The sequence below is a fragment of the Mercenaria mercenaria genome, chromosome 12, assembly GCF_021730395.1.
Source record: "Mercenaria mercenaria strain notata chromosome 12, MADL_Memer_1, whole genome shotgun sequence".
Taxonomy (NCBI): Eukaryota; Metazoa; Mollusca; class Bivalvia; order Venerida; family Veneridae; genus Mercenaria; species Mercenaria mercenaria.
This window is the reverse complement of record NC_069372.1, coordinates 58,845,482-58,864,889: the sequence shown is the minus strand read 5'-3', so window position 1 is coordinate 58,864,889 and position 19,408 is coordinate 58,845,482. Positions and strand designations below refer to the sequence as shown.

The 19,408-nt window shown below is 34.5% G+C and overlaps 1 protein-coding gene across 1 annotated transcript; it reads right to left on the bottom strand.

Annotated features, from left to right (window-relative positions):
* Nucleotides 1-919: 919 nt before the first annotated feature.
* Nucleotides 920-15,648, bottom strand: LOC123533399 (sodium- and chloride-dependent glycine transporter 2-like). The gene is made up of 12 exons (XM_053520603.1): nucleotides 15,485-15,648; nucleotides 14,303-14,434; nucleotides 13,174-13,531; nucleotides 10,142-10,274; nucleotides 9,564-9,698; nucleotides 6,960-7,063; nucleotides 6,474-6,598; nucleotides 5,515-5,627; nucleotides 2,518-2,649; nucleotides 2,018-2,117; nucleotides 1,354-1,482; nucleotides 920-927 (listed from the first exon to the last, which is right to left on the bottom strand). The coding sequence occupies exons 1-12, from the start codon at nucleotides 15,615-15,617 to the stop codon at nucleotides 920-922; spliced, it is 1,602 nt and encodes a 533-aa protein (XP_053376578.1). The 5' UTR covers nucleotides 15,618-15,648.
* Between the last annotated feature and the right edge of the window lie 3,760 nt (nucleotides 15,649-19,408).

Below are 19,408 nucleotides of genomic sequence, written 5' to 3'. Positions count from 1 at the left end.
ATTTTAAAAAGAAACAATTACGTTTCTTGCCCAAACCTTTTCGTTTTCTTTTTATTGCAGGTGATCATTTCAAAAGTAATTGCCACTTCTTATGTTGGTAATTATTGATATATACATTTATATGTATTCAGACCAAGAATAAAAATTGTTTTAATTTAGTATAATTTTCATCAGAAAAGGACTGTTCTCTGAAAAATTGATATCTCACATTGAATTTGTGTTAACATTTAACACTAAAGACATTTATCCACTATACACTTTCACTATTCGGCATTTGCAACATTAAAACTAACTTCTATGACCAAACCGTAAACTATATGTTTTTATTCTTGAATAATTTCTTGTTGAGGTTAATACTCGCTTTTTCTGTATTTTCTATATAATTTTCAAAGTAGTATAAATTGTTAATCTTGTTTAATGGCTTATAAATGTAAGAAAAATAAAAATATTGCTAATGGGTCATTAATATGGTTGAAGCGCAGGAGCTACCTGTACTGACAACTAGGCTCAGATGAAGTGTCGAGAATAAAACTGCATATCTAGTTTTTTTGTATTGTAATTGAAACTTGTGTATACATTTTAATCAATCAACTTAATAACCCATACATTTCGATAGAACAAAAAATAACTTGATACTTCATTGACTACTGATTAATCTAAATTACCTTTAGAAAAGATGATCCTTTTGTTTTACTTGTTGTATATAATCCTTGAGCAATCATTGGCGTCATCACTATGGCAACACTAATCCAACCCATAATTCGAGCAGCTGAAGGGTAGGAATAATTTCCGTACGAAGGTGGAACATACTCTACACAACTTGTCAAAAATATAACCTAAATGAAAAGCAAAATACAACGTGTATACACATAATGATGAAGGTCATGACTTGGTGAGATTTATTATACATGTTTATAGCTTACGGAACTTAATTCAAGGAAAACAAATGTATCAGCAATATAATATAAATCAGCCATGTGTTGTTTTATTTACTGGTCATTTGGGATCATTGCGTCCAATCAACATATGTGTAATAGAATTCCGCTTAAGCCGGTGCTAGGGGGCGTGAGGGGTGTTGCACATTCCATTACCTCTCATGAATAGACTCAATCAAACCGAGTCTGCTATTATTCTTCTTGATTGCATTCTTTGCTTCCAAAGGATCTTTTTACAGACTTTATGTACAACAAACCACGACACGTAAATTGAAGTCATACCAGAAGTTGCATTATCAAAACAAACAAAATCACAATATTTCAAATTAAAATGAACCAAAAGACAATATTTCAGATTAAAATAAACTAAACCAAAATATACAAAAGCACATTATTTCAATGAATATAAATGAATTACTTGCACAGAATACATTATTTCTACACACCAAGACGATAAATGGCGTTACAAATGCGGTGAGAAATCTTAGCACGCCCGGTATAGGTCTCCCTATCATCATGTATACATCGTCATTAAATCTGTCCATTCCTGTAAAACTGAAGTATCTTCATTTAACGTTTTAAAATTTACTAAATTTTTGTTTGGTAATTTGCTCAAAGTTTAAAAATCATCGGTTGGTCTCACGATCTGGTAGCATGTTCTACACACGACTAGGCCTCTGGTCTGATGTATTTAAAGTAACTTCCATTTTTATACAGATTGAATTATGTTCGTTACTGTCAATATAACTGCATAATGATCGAGTATTTATATTTCATAAAGAATTTGCGCGGCCAACTGTTTTAGAATGTTTTGCAAAGTTTCAACTTTAAAGCTAAATATCCTAGCCTACACCCTTGCTATGTCCATGAGCTGTACAGTGTATAGCCTACAATGCATTTTGTCGATTATGACATGTACCAGTCCATCATCAGAACTTTTAAAAATCCTTAGTATTAAAATTAATACTGTATGTCCAAACTTCGGTCACGAACTGCAAATTTGCTTCAAATTATGTATCTATGCTCCATTTTACCAGTCCATCAGGAGAAATATAAAGGAATCGGGCTATCAAAATACATACCGTATATCCAAGCTACAACCATTAGCTGTATATATGCTACTATGGGGCCTATCCATGCTCCATTATACCAGTCCATCCACAGAAATATATATGCGCCTGCCTGTCAAAAAGTACAATATAAAATCTGGATAAATCTGACAATAATCAACTATACTTCGAACGCTACAGACGTTATAAAGAAATATATACATTCAGTAACGGGAATGCCATAATGATGTTCCAATTGTACACTACGATTCTATGCCAACCGTTGTCAGCCTGGAACACTAAGTTAATATCTTGGTAGCCTATTCTGAATACAATTTCGAAGTAGAATTCCAACTAAATGAGTCGAGTCCGATTTTAACGTCCATCGAATGTTAACAGCATTTCAAACATAAAGAGACGAAATGAACTAGCTTTATTTGACTATTTGGTACTTGTGAAAAATTAAACTGCGTGTGCTCTTTATGTACAAGATAACAAAAAGAGTATTGTCAAATTTAGCAGTCCCTACTTACACCAGTACATGTTGGTAGAGAACAAAGGAAAAATATAACTGCAATAATGATGAGAGCATGAATTCTGAATCCCCGATGTACTCTTGGAAACAAATCTCCTATCAATTGCATTAACATATCCATTGGAACGAGCTGAAATGACAATAAGCAAATTCTTGTAAATATTATGGAACCCCTTAAGTGAGATGCGCGATAATCTTTCATTTCGTTTTAACAAAACCTTAACTCGTTCAAAACGAAATCTTAATTCGTTAATACAATGTATTCATTCATTAAATCGAAAACTAATTTCGATGTATCGAAATATTAAGGTTTAGCAGTATATCACAAAACAACAGAAATTTTTAGTAAACGAACATCATCTTGACAAACATTTTATCTGTCCAATACATGTTTTATTGTTCTGTCCCATAGAGTTGGATACTTAAAATATTCTAAAGGAGTTGTCCCCCTTTAAAAAAGAAGGCAATTTGTAAAGAAATAAATGTAAACAATTGTCAAAAACGATGTTTTACCTAGTTATGTTAAATGTAAACACTGGTACGTTGTTGCAAATGCATCAAAACGAAGACAAGTAACAGCCTTTTAAAAATGTTTGGTTTTTAAAGGCGATGAACTGTCCAGAAGTGTGGCCCCTTCATGCAGTCCCTTTCCGGAATTCAGAAATACAGAACCCCACATGTTCCCTCAAAATTGCTCTAGTCATGACTCTGACGTCTTTGTTCATTCGGCTCATGGGTTTTGTTATGTTATTTCTGTTAAAGGTCCATTACTAAGGGAAATTGAGTTGGCAATTTTTTTCATAGCCAGTGCATAGACTTCTGCAAGACACTAAATAATGAAGATTGGCAGGTCAAAATTTACAGAAGGTCTTTGGAACTCAAAGAAATGTATGTGTATTATGTTGAAATTTCAATGAATCGACAGAATGACCCCCCAGGTCTTTTTAACTTTCTTCATACTTCATAGAAAAATAATTGTACATATACTGCGATTTATTTCGAATTTCTACATACCAACTTTCATTTTCCAATAAAATAAAATAGTTTCTGTGCTTTTTAAAAGAAATTAAAATGTTCACTTTCCTTAGTATTGGACCTTTTACTTAAATAGCATTTGTTCCAGACATCTCAAGCTTAGTATTTTACGCCAAGTAACAATCAGTGATCCTCTAATGGGTTTGTTCCAGCCTGGTCCTTGGACTATATATGGGGAGCCTCAACAAGGGTACTGGTTCGAAGACTCAATTAAGTTGAAGATAATTTACAAGTTGTTCAAGTCTGGGTCTATTTCAACAAACCACCAACAAATAGAGGTATACAATAATCGCAATGTTCATCCCTATCCTAATTATATTTTCCGTCCGATTCAAGTTATTTCAGTGAAAATCGTAAATGTTAATGGGCATTATTAGGTATGTCGCGCACATGTCAATGTCATAGGCAAAGGGTAATATGCAATGACTTAGGTATGCATCCTGACCGATTCAAGAATTGGCAACGAAACTTTTGAAAAAGTTTTAAAATAATGAGTAGATGTATCACTTTGTAAAAATCACGGACAAGGGCACTTGAATAATTGTCCCATGATATGCTTTGCGTTCGTAAGCTGGTTGAGATTGTCCAATTTTTAAACAGGTGTCACAGGTGAGGGACGAAGGCACGAAGTGGTATTTGCAAAGGTATTTATAGTGTGCCAAACATGGTATGACTTAACAAAATTGCCATTACCTGTGACTTTGATCTTGGAGATACGGACCTGATTCTTGCGTTTATGCTATAAACATTTGTGTTACGTTTTATAAGAAACTATTGAATCGTTTAAAAGTTTCACCAGAGTAATAAAAGCGACAGAGAACCACGCGAACCACTAGCAAAATCGGAATATAAATGAACTGAGGAGTTAACTTCAGAGGCTCCGTAAAAATGCTTATAAGTGTGTTAGCGACTTTTAAACCGCTGCTATTACAAACTCATACGTGTAAGAATGAGTTTAATGATATTTATATGCAGAAATAAGTCTCCAGTTTCTAAATAACTCTTCTAACGCATCACTTGATTGTTTTGCATTATATTTAACATTGCTGGCAATGAATCTATGAAATTCCTTGCATCCTAAGAACAATTCCTCTGTCACGTTTTGATCGATTCGAATTCTCCTAGCTTTACACGGTGTCTATGGCGCATATTTCATATAAAACAGTATCAATTTATACAATTTAATAATGCATCGACAGTACTTGTAAACTATATTTTTCTGGTGCAACACGAGCTGTAAAATCATTCAAAAGATTAGATAAAGAACATTTAGATATATCTTTTGTAATATATTACTTTTCAGCTTCATTTAATCTACATAGGGCATGAAGATGAATATTTGTTATATTTAAGACCATCAAAACATCTTATTCAATGGCCTCAAAACCACATACACATTCTTTATAGTTTAACAAAAAGATGATAAATACATTTGTATTGTACCACTTTTGTAGAAATAACTCATTGCAAATATTCAACTGTTCTCGTTTCTATCGCTGTAAGAAAATGGTCGTTGTGTGCAATATAATAATGAGCCGTGTCATGGGAAAACCAACATGGTGGCTTTGCGACCAGCATGGATCCAGACCAGCCTGCACATCCGCGCAGTCTGGTCAGGATCCATGCTGTTTGCTAACAGTTTCTCCAATTCCAATAGGCTTTAAAAGCGAACAGCATGGAGCCTGACCAGACTGCGCGGATACGCAGGCTGGTCTGGATCCATGCTGGTCGCACACCCACTATGTTGGTTTTGTCATGGCACGGCTCATATTTCGAAATATTATTGAATATTAATCAGTTGAATGTACCAATTCCATTTGATTAAAGTTGTGTTTAGCAATCTTATTTCGAACACATACTAATACTTGGTACATGGTCAGTCGAGATCATACAAGAGAACCCTGGTGATATCAGAAATAGCATTCAGGTTATCAATATCTACGAATTAATGCTATCATACCTGTCCATCAATGCCGGTAAGAATGATTGCAGCTAGGAAACAGACCGTCCATATCTGCGGGAATGGAAGTGACGATAGGGCAGTAATGTAAGCAACGATACCCACGGACATGCCTGTAAACAACAAGAAAAACACGAATGATACCGTAAAAATCTTACAGACCTCCATCACACAGTTCAACCATATTAACCTGAAATGTGTGTTCTCTGCGTCGGTTAATCATCCTGGGGCGATGGCACAAGTATTTTGCTTATGTACAAAGTTGGCATGCCCGCTCGCTTAGCTCAAGAGCGCAAATCTACGGATCGTGGGGTCGCGAGTTCGATCCCCGGGCTGGGCGTATTGTTCTCCGTGACGATCTGATAAAAGACAGTTTGTCTGAATTCATTTGTCCTCCACCTCTGATTCATGTGGAAAAGTTGGCAGCTACTTGTGGAGAATAGGTTTGTACTGCCACTGTTACATGACTGAAACACGAGTTCTGTTGAAAAACGGCGTTAAACCCAAAACAAAACAAAAGCAAACTTGGCATATGCCATTGTATATGAAATAAGGTACAGCTACAAGTATTCTTCAACCGCGTGGAGAAGTAATCTTCCATCGACTGAACAATGCGGTATTGTTAACTGTATTTTCATTCTCTTAGAAACAACATGGTAGCACGAAATATGTTCTTTTCGGAGAAAAAGCGCTATCGACGCACGTATTTCATACACTATGCATTCGATCATATAAACAATTATGTTTCTATCCGAATGACATAAATTACACACACTGTACAGCTTCTTTCAGGCAATACATCCGGCAATTCATTCACTGGTTCACGATGAAAACTTTCCTCTTCTTCTTTAGACATTCCTAGTAGAACGTTTTCCGCCAGTGTACGCTCTGTTACTTACTTCATTTTAGCTTTACACTGAATTGAACATGTAACTGTTGAATTGAATTGCTCAGGGTACCTGCATTGATAACTTCGGTGACTTCAACACCATAAGAATAGGCCATGTTTCCGAGAACTGAGAAACAGACTAAACCACTGAATGTTGCCATAAACATGTTAGCTAGCGGAAGTATAATCGATGTCCTGAAAAGTATTTAAGAAGTTGAAAACATATTCTATTATAGATCAAGTTATAAAATGACACCAGTTTGCAGACGCTATACTATTATTGCAGGTTACAAAATGTAAACCCAAAAGTATCGTTGCATTATTGTTACATCAATATATACGTGTTATCCTATATGTCTGCAAGAAAAAAAATCACTATGAAAATTGTGTTTGTTTTTCAAATACAGATCATTTATTCAATGTGGATTTAGGAACACATTTTTCCCAAATAAACTAAGCTGAACATTACACTAACTTTGTAACAAAAAATTTGCTTGTTACAGCACACAAAAGTAAAGAAGTAAGTGAATATTACCGAATACTTCATTTATGTTACCTTAAACAATTCTCCTTGAAATGAGCATGAGAGCCGAGTAACATGTTACCTCCCCAACCAAAGCCTAATGTATAGAAAGCCATTAGTGTTGCTTCAATCCAAACCTATCGGCAAAATAGACACAGTTGCAATACAACAGCAAAATACAGCCTATATAAAGATATATATTTAACTTTGTACCTTCATAATCCTGTGACTCATAAAATACATATTAAAATCCGTTTTATGTAGAATGAGTGTTCAGTGCCATTTCAAAAATAATGTAATAAGATGTCAATGGCTTTCATGTGAAAGGCTTATTTCTAAAATAAAAGGTGGTCAACATAAATGACACTTGCTGCAGTTTAATTCTTGTACGAGAGATGGGGCAAAAATGTCCTAATAATAGAAATTGTTCAAACTTTGTACATGAACACAGTTTCCTAATGCAAAAACAACCATAGGTCACCGTGCTTGTTTAGGAGTTTTCTGCCTTTAAATCTGGATGTTTCTTCAAATTTGCAAATTTTTACCAAAAACTGCCGCATACGTCCTAAAAATGTTTTATTATTGATTCAAAATTGTCCATTGTCAGTTGCTTTGTTATAAGTGGTTCCCCTCCTTTACAGTTGCCTTAATTAGTAAATGCTGACACTGAACACAATTGTTACGTCTTCTCTAAATCCAGACCAATGTGCAATTCATATAACAATATCAACATTTTCGAATTTAGTTGAAAATAGTTTTATATTTTGTTAGTTTACACTAATTAATCATAGCTGGGTTGTGATGAAAAATCGCTCAAGAGTTCTATTCCTTGAAAACCAGTACTGCTGTCATCTGAGGTGTGGCCTTGTGTTCGAAGCGACGGCCTCTTGGTTAAACGAGCGACATCTCAATCATTAAACAACTTCTAGAGTTTAATATATTCAATGTGAATATTCCTTTTATTATAAGTACATTTGTATCTTTTAACACTGAATATATTTGACAGTAAATAAAGTTGATAAAATGCTCGATAGATAATACTACGAACATGACAAACTGTTAGCTGGACAAGCTTTAAAGGCGATATTCAAAATGAATAAGTATTTACAAAAGTTTACAGATTTGTCACCTAGACGTTAGATATTTTTGATAATTAATTTTGCCAATTTTAACGTATTCGTCAGAGGTGTGGTGTTTCTATACAGCTCCACAGGTAGAAAGAACTTACCTTAGTTTTTTTGTAAAAGACTGTTGGGTTTTAAAACAGCAACATAAAATGACTTAGTATATGGCAAACTTGGAAGACAAAGCATAGTTTCATATAGGTTTTTCAATATTATACATTTGTTTAAAATATGCACATGCACAGAATCTAAAAATATTAAGCAAACATACTTAATGTTAGAAAATGACACTGTTAATGACCCAAACATAAAAAACTGGATGTCAAATGTTAAGCGAATAATTGTAAAGCTATGTTTTGAACATGAATGGCTGAGAATCAAGGTGTCAGAAACAAAGAATATTTTATTTTCATTCTAAGGCCAAAAAAATAAGAGATCTATGGCTTATTGATTTTAGTAACAGACTGGAAGAATCGACAAGAGCTGTCGTCTTTAGAACAAAAGTTAGCTCCAGATTTAGTAAATACGTAGATGTTGTCATCATCCGTAAATATAGAATAGCTTTATCACGCTTATGAACAGCCAGTTTGTGTCCCACTTAATTAACGTATTTGACCACTTTGTAACGTTCTAGAGGCCGAATACCATTTTGTACTTGTATGTAACGTACTCAGAGAACTGCGTGTTAAATATTTCATGAAATACTATTGGAACCATCCTAGCAATTTTAGATTTATTGCTTTAATGACAACTGAAAATGTATCAGAAATACAAAATATAAGTTTGTTTGCATATCATGGTTCCATAAAAAGCTGCACAGTGCACTATAGATTTAAGCAAATGTTATAAATGTCATTTTAAACTGTTGCGACTGTACATGTAGGCATTTCTGCTGTCACGACTGTTTCCTGATATACGTCTTTAGAATATTTTGCAATTATATGTTAGTTAGTATTTTAAATATAATTAGCGATGGATTAGTTGTTTCGGAGAATGATTAAGTTGCTGAAAAGTCCTAACCTGTTTGTTAAATATTATTTCTTAAGTACTTATCACCAAGCTGTGTTCTACATTTTCGTTTCGGTAGGAAATGGTTATTTTAGATATATTTGGGAGTTTTCACCAGCGTAAAGTCATTTCTATGGTAGAGAGTAAAATAGAATGTTTTATTTTATTGCATTATTTTGCATTACACTGTCTCTCCCTAGCGAGATATCATGTGAAAGTGTGCTTCATTTATGTTTTAATCTCTTTAAATGTTGCCTCATTTCGACGACCTATAGAAATAAAATCATAAATCCTACTGCAGAGTAACTTGTGCAAATACACATGCTATCTCGCCATCTTCTCATGCGTTGCAATGTTTTTCATCACTACTAGTATGCCGTTACATTGATGCTTTGTCAATTACCCTTTTGATGGTTTAAGTACAAATAAATATTCTTCTTCTTCTTCTATTTTCACTTACTTCACAGTAAATCATCCGAAATCATAAAATAAAAGAATAACCTACCCTTGGTTGAACTATCTTGTTAAAGTCTGGATGTATGAAATGGATTAGACCAAGGTTGGAACCCGGCAGCATAAGAGATCTGATAAATATTGCCACTGTCAGGAAAAAAGGCACAGTGGCTGTCACGTAAATTACCTGAAAATAAAAGATAATATTGTAAATATTACTTTAATAACCTAGAAACAAAAACAATCTAAAACAGACATTCACATAGTTAGTACATTATGCACGGAATGCCATTTACATAAGTTAGTTACAAAAGCACTCGCGGAAGTTCCGCACAGAAAGGAATGAGGTCATTTACATTCATGTAATCTAAATTCAAAATGAATGTCGCATAGATGATACAGTGGTAATCTTGCATGCTATATCTGTATAAAATGCCATACTCAGATCAGGAAATATTCATATAATAATGTTTTGTTTGCTTTAATTCATGAATTAAAAAGAAGATAATATTGAGGTAATTTTAGCTAAATTATTCTGATTTAACAGATACGCGACAAAGATGGTTGTAAAAGCGGTTAAATAACCTGAGCGGACAACGTGACTGGTGAAGTGACATTGAATGAACTTACTTTTTCTATAGACTTTATGCTCTTCACAAGACCAAACAATATAACAATACGTATCACGATCAACGTAATTATATGACGCCATTGCAGAGGGGACAGGACCGAAATTCCAGAAGACAGTTCCAAAACACGATATCTAAAATTAACGAACATCTGCAAATTATCTAATTAAAGACAATGCCAAATTTGAAGAAATAAGTAATATTATTAAAATATCTCCATTTTATATCACTTTAGCAGTAAAACTTACAGTCCTGTAAAGGTATTATTCACAAATAACAGATGCTTAAAGCGCAAAGTTCTTGCACATTTCGGAAAGAACCTGCATTTATTAATCCCCCGCCGAGGCGGAGGGATTATAGGAATGGTCTGCGTCCGTCTTTCCGTCCGTCCGTCCTTCCGTCCGTCTTTCCGTCCTTCCGTCCGTAACAAAATCGTGTCCGGTCCATATCTCCTAAACCCCTTGAAGGATTTTCATGAAACTTGGGTCAAATGATCACCTCATCAAGACGATGTGCAGAACCCATGAGTCAGCCTTGTCGGTTCAAAGTCAATGTCACAACTCAAGGTCAAATGTTTGAGCCTGCCATTTTGTGTCCGCTCTGTATCTCCTAAACCCCTGGAAGGAATTTTATAAAACTTGGGTCAAATGATCACCTCATCAAGACGATGTGCAGAACCCATGAGTCAGCCATGCCGGCTCAAGGTCAAGGTCACAACTCAAGGTCAACGGTTTTAGCCTTCCATTTTGTGTCCGCTCTATATCTCTTAAACCCCTTGAAGGAATTTATAAAACTTGGGTCAAATGATCACCTCATCAAGACGATGTGCAGAACCCATGAGTCAGTCATGCCGGCTCAAGGTCAAGGTCACAACTTAGGGTCAAAGGTTTTAGCCTTCCATTTTGTGTCCGCTCTATATCTCTTAAACCCCTTAAAGGATTTTCATCAAACTTGGGTCAAACGATCACCTCATCAAGGCGATGTGCAGAACTTATGAGTCAGCCATGTTGGCTCAAGGTCAAGGTCACAACTGAAGGTCAAAGGTTTGAGCCTTCCATTTCGTGTCCGCTCTATATCTCTTAAACCCCTTGAAGGAATTTTATAAAACTTGGGTCAAATGATTACCTCATCAGAACGATGTGCAGAAATTATGAGTCAACCATGCCAGCTCAAGGTCAAGGTCACAACTAAGGGTCGAAGGTTTGAGCCTTCCATTTGGTGTCCACTCTGTATCTCCTTAACCCCTTGAAGGATTTTCATCAAACTTGGGTCAAATGATCACCTCATCAAGAACTCATGAGTCAGCTATGTCAACTCAAGGTCAAGGTCTCAACTGAAGGTCAAAGGTTTCAGCTCTGTATCTCCTAAACCCCTTGAAGGATTTTCATGAAACTTTGGTCAAATGATCACCTCATCAAGACGTTGTGCAGAATTCATGAGTCAGCCATGTCAATTCAAGGTCAAGGTCACAGCTAAAATAAAAGGTTTACCCTTTCACTATCCATAGCAGTGGCGGGGGATTTAGCTGTCTTTCAGACTGCCTTGTTAGATATTGTTATAAGCGGATTCAATTATATTAATTCAGTAAATTCTACACGCTATTTATCTAATGAAACTTTATTGTGGGTACAATGTAGGAAGAACAACAGTTACTTAGATTTTATGTTAGGTTTAGAGTTACACCGATACTAATTACGTTTTATGGCGATTTTTCTAGCTTTTAATGGTGTTGGAAGACGTACCCAAGGTGCCCCCTCTCCTCATGCTTTATTTCAAGCACGAGCAGGCACATTGGGTAACTATGTCAATCTACTGCTTTTTCAGGTGGTTAAAATTTGATTTGTTTAAATACCTCATGTTTTCATTTCGATGTAAATGAGATGTAAAACCAAACTTTGCAGTCCTGTTTGGCGCCATATAACCTATACTGCGTTGGTGCGCCGTAAAACCCAAATAAATAAATAATTTGTTTAAAAAGATTCTAATTCTCATCAACTTCACCCTAAATGCTATAATTAGACTGATAGTTCTTTTATAATTAAAGTAGATTACAATCCGTTGTAAATTGATCATCATGAGACACGTCCAGCCAAATAAGACAAAGCGCTCTAATTACTATGCAATCTAGTCAGAATTTGATAAACGCATGCCTACTATGTACACGCATTCAAATTTTATGATATTTCATTAATTAAAGCTGTATTTGGACCAGTTACAAGATTATCTAATATATAATTTATGCAGGAACAGCTGCTGTCTATATAAAGCCATATTAATATGTATGTATCGACAGGTTTAAGTGTGCATGCTGAAACTAATTTACAAGATTATATTATAACAATCAAAATCCATATTCAAGTTTATACTTTTAATTTGCATAGTAATATAAGTTTATGTCGCTAGGTGATGGAATGAGGGCCTCATCTATTTCCACTATACCCGTCATTATTATAATGCTCCATGAAAAAATAGTATCTCACAGGGTTAATGCACTTAGCATCTAAACATAAACATTTTTCACATATTAAAATATTCACATTTTAGGTGGTCTTCGTTGAATACTAGGTTATTTCACAATTAAATATATCTGGTAATTTCACAGTAATACATGTCTGATAATATCACAGTGAAAAATATCCAAATACATTTTTCACTGCTGTGTATAAAGTTTGGTTTAAACCATTAAAGATACATTAAACTTAATCAAAATATCTTTCACTTGTTCACACCAAATCTTACATTTTCAAGAGCGGTGCAATCACTCGTGAAAAGTTTGGTTATTGCGTTTACTTGGTGAGAAATATGATGTATATTTCAACGTTGGATCGGAATTTATTACCTGTTTTTCAGTAAATTATTAGAATATGACATATTAAGATACATCAAATATAATTTTCACTGATACGCCTTTACAAACTTTACATGTACTTGTAAACACCAGATCTGACATTTTCATATAACATATGTGGTTCACTCTTTGGAAGATATTACGACAATAAAACATTCTCTATGTACTTCAAATTACAAACTTACTGCCAGAATTCCTCCTCGGCCGTCATCGAAACATCTGTAAAATTTGTAAGAATCTCCGACGATATATTTACCCCGTATAAACCTATATTTGAAAACACAGTTGACCCTGTTATAGGTGATACAGACACATTGGAAGATTCTATTATAGACGTTAAAATTATATCTGACTGTGTTGTGCCTGTATTATTTGTACTCTCAATCCCATTTTTACAAAACTTCGTGTTCCAGCTGTTTGTACATAGGGTCCAGGGTAGAGGGTCTTGGAAAGCATTCACTAGAAAGTCTATGATCCAACACCTCAATACTGTTGTGCCGATCATCCACAGCGAATAAGCTGCAACAATTGTTACACCGATACCTGAAGAATAGCATGTTAAAATGTGTACAAGTCGGTGTGGAACAATACTATGAGATTTAAACGGCGTTCGGAGAAATATGAAAATGAATAATGTTAAGAAATATCATACCTATTCCATTGAAATTAAGGAAGGAAAAATAAGAATGGACTCTCACAGACCTGGGAAAGTATGTGACCGATGGAATGAACAATATCTGAAGCTCAAAGTATATCGCTTTATAAAATGAAATGGAATGTATGTAAACATGTAGAAGATGAATGTCATTTTGTTATAGAATATTCAGTTTACTCAACCCTAAGAGAACAATAGATATAGAATATTTCTGACTTAAAACATAAAATTGAAATTTTAATCTGTTATTTGTACAAGTACTGATTGTATACATTGTATGTCTGCCTGAAGAAGTATTTTAATACGAAACGCGTTGCAAACTTAAGTTGTCTTCTTTCTTTAACCATATTAAAAGTACTGATTTTAATTACAAGATGTATTTCAATGCACAAAATACATGCTTTTTTTCTCTCGTTTCAATCCATTACATCGATGTTATCTTGCATACTATGACTCGTCAAAGTACGTTATTTTTATTTGTATTGCCAAATTAGTCACAGACGATTTTTTTTTTCATGATCAATTTTCTACTGTATTTGACCTTTCAAACACTGCTTTTCTCTACTGGATGAGTGAATTAGATCACTGTTCATCAGAAAACATGCATACCATTTATTAACTTGACTGTTTTACTTACAGAAGGAAGCCCAATAACTTACCTCTAAAAACCGGACTAACGTCCCAGATTTTGTACGGTCCTCTGCCAGAAAATTTCGACAACGAGTATTCCAAGAAATACAAAGGAAACCCGCATAGAATTATCATCACAATAAACGGAATCAGAAAAGCACCTGTAAATTACAACACTATGTATAAGCCTTGATGCCTGGTTCTGCAAAACTTTCGAAAAACATCTACATCTCTTAGCTAACATAAATCTTGACGTTATTGTTCTGCAAAACTTTCGACTTCGAAAACAAGCACCTGTAAATTTAAGCTTATTTTAAACACTATTAAAATTGAGGCTTTTGTTCCTTGAAAAGCATGCACGTGCTAATAAGTGTTTAACTGAACTCCTCTTGATGCTATTGTTCTGCAAAGCTTTGCAAACACCTGAAATTTAGAGCGAAACTTGTATACGTCGCATATGCTCTGAAAAGCTTCTGAAATAGAAATAAATCCGTTTATTTAAAGCTAAACTTGTACACTCATAGTATTGTCGCATATTCTCTGAAAAGCTTCAGAAATGAAAAAAAAACTGTAAATTAGAGCTAAATTTGTATACTGTCATTTATGCTCTGAAAAGCCTTTTAAACAGAAAAAATACCTTAAATTAAAGCCAAACTTGTATACTGTCACTTATGCTCTGAAATGCTTCTGAAACAGAAAAGCACTAGTAAATTAGAGCTAAACTTGTATACTGTCATTTATGCTCTGAAAAGCCTTTTAAACAGAAAAATGTGTAAATTAGAGCTAAACTTGTATACTGTCATTTATGCTCTGAAAAAGCCTTCTAAACAGAAAAATGTGTAAATTACAGCCAAACTTGTATACTGTCGCATATGTTCTGAAAAGCTTCTGAAACAGAAACGCACCAGTAAATTAGAGCTGAACTTGTGTACTGTAACTTATGCTCTGCAAAACCTCTGAATACGAAAACACACCACACAACATGTTAATAGCAACTACAAGTCTTGGCGTCACAAGAAATGAGCATGAAATTCATTGTAGCTCATTAAGAGGATTGCATATCATTACATTACTTCCATTTCTGTACTGAACATATCCGTATAGATTGAAAGGCTTTCTTACATGTACACATATTTTTTCCATCCAGTTTCACATGGCCTTATAAGCCTGATTAAGTGTCTTACGACACGATAAAATAACAAGAAAAATACCTCCACCATTTCTGTATGCCAGAAACGGGAATCTCCAGAAATCTGACATCCCTATAGAGTAGCCAAGCAACGTCATATACGTACTGAACGTTGACGTAAACTTGATTTTTTCTGTTTCGTCTTTGGCAGACATCTTTATATCTTCTTCAAAGAACACGTCCGTATTTTTTGAAGTTAATTCAATCGATGACTCATTGTGCAACTTCGTTTCACTATCCGCCGAAATATTTTTGCCGTCCAACACGTGAAAACCGTTCAAAGTGCTTCCGCTTGACGCCTGATTTTCATTATCCATTGCTTATTATTTTACTCAAACGGGTTTAAAGCATGACCCTGAAATTATCATCATTATTATCAGCATTAATCTTAATTATTAGTGCTTGCACGAAAAAACTTTCAGATAGTTCTACAAGCAAATCAGTTTGTATGGCGATTGTTTGAAACCTTAGTTATACTAAATATTTTAATTCTCCTACATAATTATATGACATAGAACTGATGCGGATATAAATTCAACATCACATGCCTTAAACTCTTATCAAATTATGGTATTCGTGTCAATATTGATAATAAGGAAACTAGGCATACACCAAACTCTTTTATTCTCCAACGGATTTTTTTTTTTTTTTTTTTTTTTTTTTTTTTTTTTTTTTTTTTTTTTGTTTAACGTCGCACCGACACAATCATATGTCATATGACGACTTTTCCAGGAAGACCCCAGGTGCCCCTCCGTGCATTATTTCATCAGGAGCGGGCACCTGCGTAGTACCACCGACCTTCCGTATGCCAGCTGGATGGCTTCCTCACTTGAAGAATTCAACGCCCCGAGTGAGTCCCTCAACGGAAAAAGAATGTTTTAAATCGTATGGTGACGCAATTAAACTAACATCTGTAGCATAAACAAACTGTTAACTTCTCATACGTTGTAATAATTGCATGGCTGTTACCACTTTATTTATAAAAACTATTTATCTTGGACAAGTCTGATGTGCATGAGGCATTTTGTTTTGTCAAATACATTGTATATATACATATATATATTTATAGATATCATCTCCAGGTAAATGTTCTAAGCCTCTGACGAGTGCTTTGACCTTTTTGGCGAAAAAGGACATGCTTTTCAATCACCTCTTTTGTAATTTATTTTACAGCCTTTTTAAAGAAAAGTTTATAAATCAAAGTCATGTAAGCGAGCCAGTTTATGAACAAATATATTAAAGTACTAATATGATACATTGTAGTCATTAACTCTTGGTCACAACATTAACAATTGGATGCACTAAGTGGTCTCTTAAACATTGCTCCCTCAGACTTTGCATATATATTAGTAATTCATAGTAGTTCCTTAGTTTCGAAGGTTAGTATTCATTAATATAATAACACCAAAAATAACGACGACGACGATTACTATTATTATCTTTAATGTGGTAATGATGATCGTAAGCAAATTCACTTTAATTAATTAAAAAGTTCGGTCAATGATTTCTCGAAAAATTTTAAGCGTTTTCAGTTTCATGAAGAAGTAATCGCGTACACATAAAACCTACCTTGAATGATGGTCAAAAACACTTCTTCTTTTCGATTTATTGACTGTTTAAATTTTGAAAGAAAACTAAACATAAAAGACACAAAAACAATTAACTCATGTAATAAATACGGAATATCCGGATTTAACAACTATTCCTGTATTGCTGGTGCAATTTGAAATGATGATTAGGTTAATAAAGTGTATAAATTAGTACTGTTGCATAACTGGATATTCTGTCAAAATTTTGCATAGATGAGCACTTTCCTACTCAGGCTACTTAGCGAACTGCTAAAGACCTCAATGTATGACATGTCAGGTTTTCACTGCGCCGTAACCAACGTTCAAAGTTGATTAAATTATCTGACAATAGACTAGTGATACAAATAGCAGCTATAACGATAAAATGTGAAAGGCAAATGTTACGGACGTTGTTGTTAGTTAGTCCAACTTCAAAAATAACCTGCAAACGATTTTATATAAATCAGCATTTAAATTACTACATTTATTACGCATATGGGCTTGGAGAACCTAGCACAGCCTTTCGTCAAAGCAATAATATCTGGGTACAAATGGAAGTTCGAATTATAGTTTAAGTTTTGATTTAAAAGTATTGATTGAGTATGAATTTCTTATATCGGATTCTGAATCATTCCGCAGTGAATTAGCTGATGGAATAAACGAGTTAGCAAAAAATGTGCGTCCTTGGAACAACATAACGGCATTCAGAATTTTCTGACAATCTCAAACCTGGTCTACTAGGAACATATTCTATAAGCAACTCTGTTAAATACATAGGTGCTCTGCCAAAGCTATACATGAAAGAAAGTATTTTAAACTCAATCCTTGCTTTCACCGGCAACCAATGTAAGTCATACAATGCTTGTTTGGAACTGTCAAATTCCCCCCTGTTAAGGACAAGTTTTGCACACATGTTTTGAATATGTTGCATCTTACGCACCTTACCGTTAGTACGCCATTGCAGTAATCTAGATGTAAAATTACTAGAAACAAAACTGAAATTTCAGTGGCTGCTTTTGTTAAATATTTTCGGATGTTCTTAATTCGTAGATAATTCAACATGGTTGTACGACATTTGTAATTTACATGATCTTTAAAGTTCAAGGTTTCGTCATGAAATGCACCAAGATATCTAATTGTGCTTTCGCGTTTGATATCATCACCAACAATGTTAATCGATTTTGTAAAACATTTGTTCAATTGAGGTCTGCTACCAAAAATATTCAGTTTTTGAAGTGTTCATTTTCAGTTTGTTTCTATTCATCCAGGCATTGATTATAACTGCGCACCGTTCGAGGCTTCCGTTCGCTTGTGATTCTACGGAAACAGATGTGGGACGAAAGCTTTTATTTGCTATATGACCAGACTGACCAGACTGATATGGATTTGGGAATGACACCAAAAAGAGTTCCAGCATAGGTGAGATATAGCCACAGACCAAGGCAACTGCTTTAGGGCACACTGCATTCAAGATGGTGGTCTGATGAATATGCATTGTTGGTATTAATCTTACAAGTACGAGACCTTTTCGGACATCTAGCAGAATGTCGTGGTCAACAGTGCCAAATACCGCTCTTAAGTCAATTGCAGTAAGGGCTGTGACTTCCTGTTTCTCCATACCACTAAGAAGATCATTAACCAACTGAAGCAGCGCAGATTCACAGGAGTGATATTTCCTATATGCAGACTGGTTTAACAGTAACTGATGTAATTTGCTTGCCTATTTTGTTGTAATTTTTGTTAACATCAACTCTTCTTTTGAAACTGAATAACATTCAGACATATTTATTTCAACTTAACATTAAAGTGTCCACCAGATTTCGTGTAACCACTCGTTTCTTAAAGAAATGTGTCATTATACATATCTATCTTGTCGCGTCATCTGCATTGAATCATTTTATTACACCGAGGAAACTGCATACATGCAACATTACCAAGAGTTATCATTCCGACCGCGACTTAACTCAGAAATGATTTACATTTAAAAATATATATATTTTTGTTTGTTTATATGTGTTCCTTTTAGCGTCTTCTTCAATATCAAATATTTTAAGAACAATTTCTAATACTTCTGAAATAGTTGCCTCCTCATATTTCTCTATGTTGAAAATAAAAGATATGTCGGCTTATCTGCATGATTAATAGCAGAGTCTCCGTGTGGACCAAACTAATGCAATAAGGTGTCGCACTCCTCCATTGCTAGCATTTTCGGGTTTTTCTTCATAGACATTAGAACAGTCCACGGTGAACAGTCTGATATCATGAAGGAAGTGTTTCTTGATTTAGTAGTGAATGACTTGTCAACGTTGTACTCTGTTTTAAAAGTCACGGATGTCACTTTTTATGAAACATCTTTATGATCGGTGAACACAGTCATT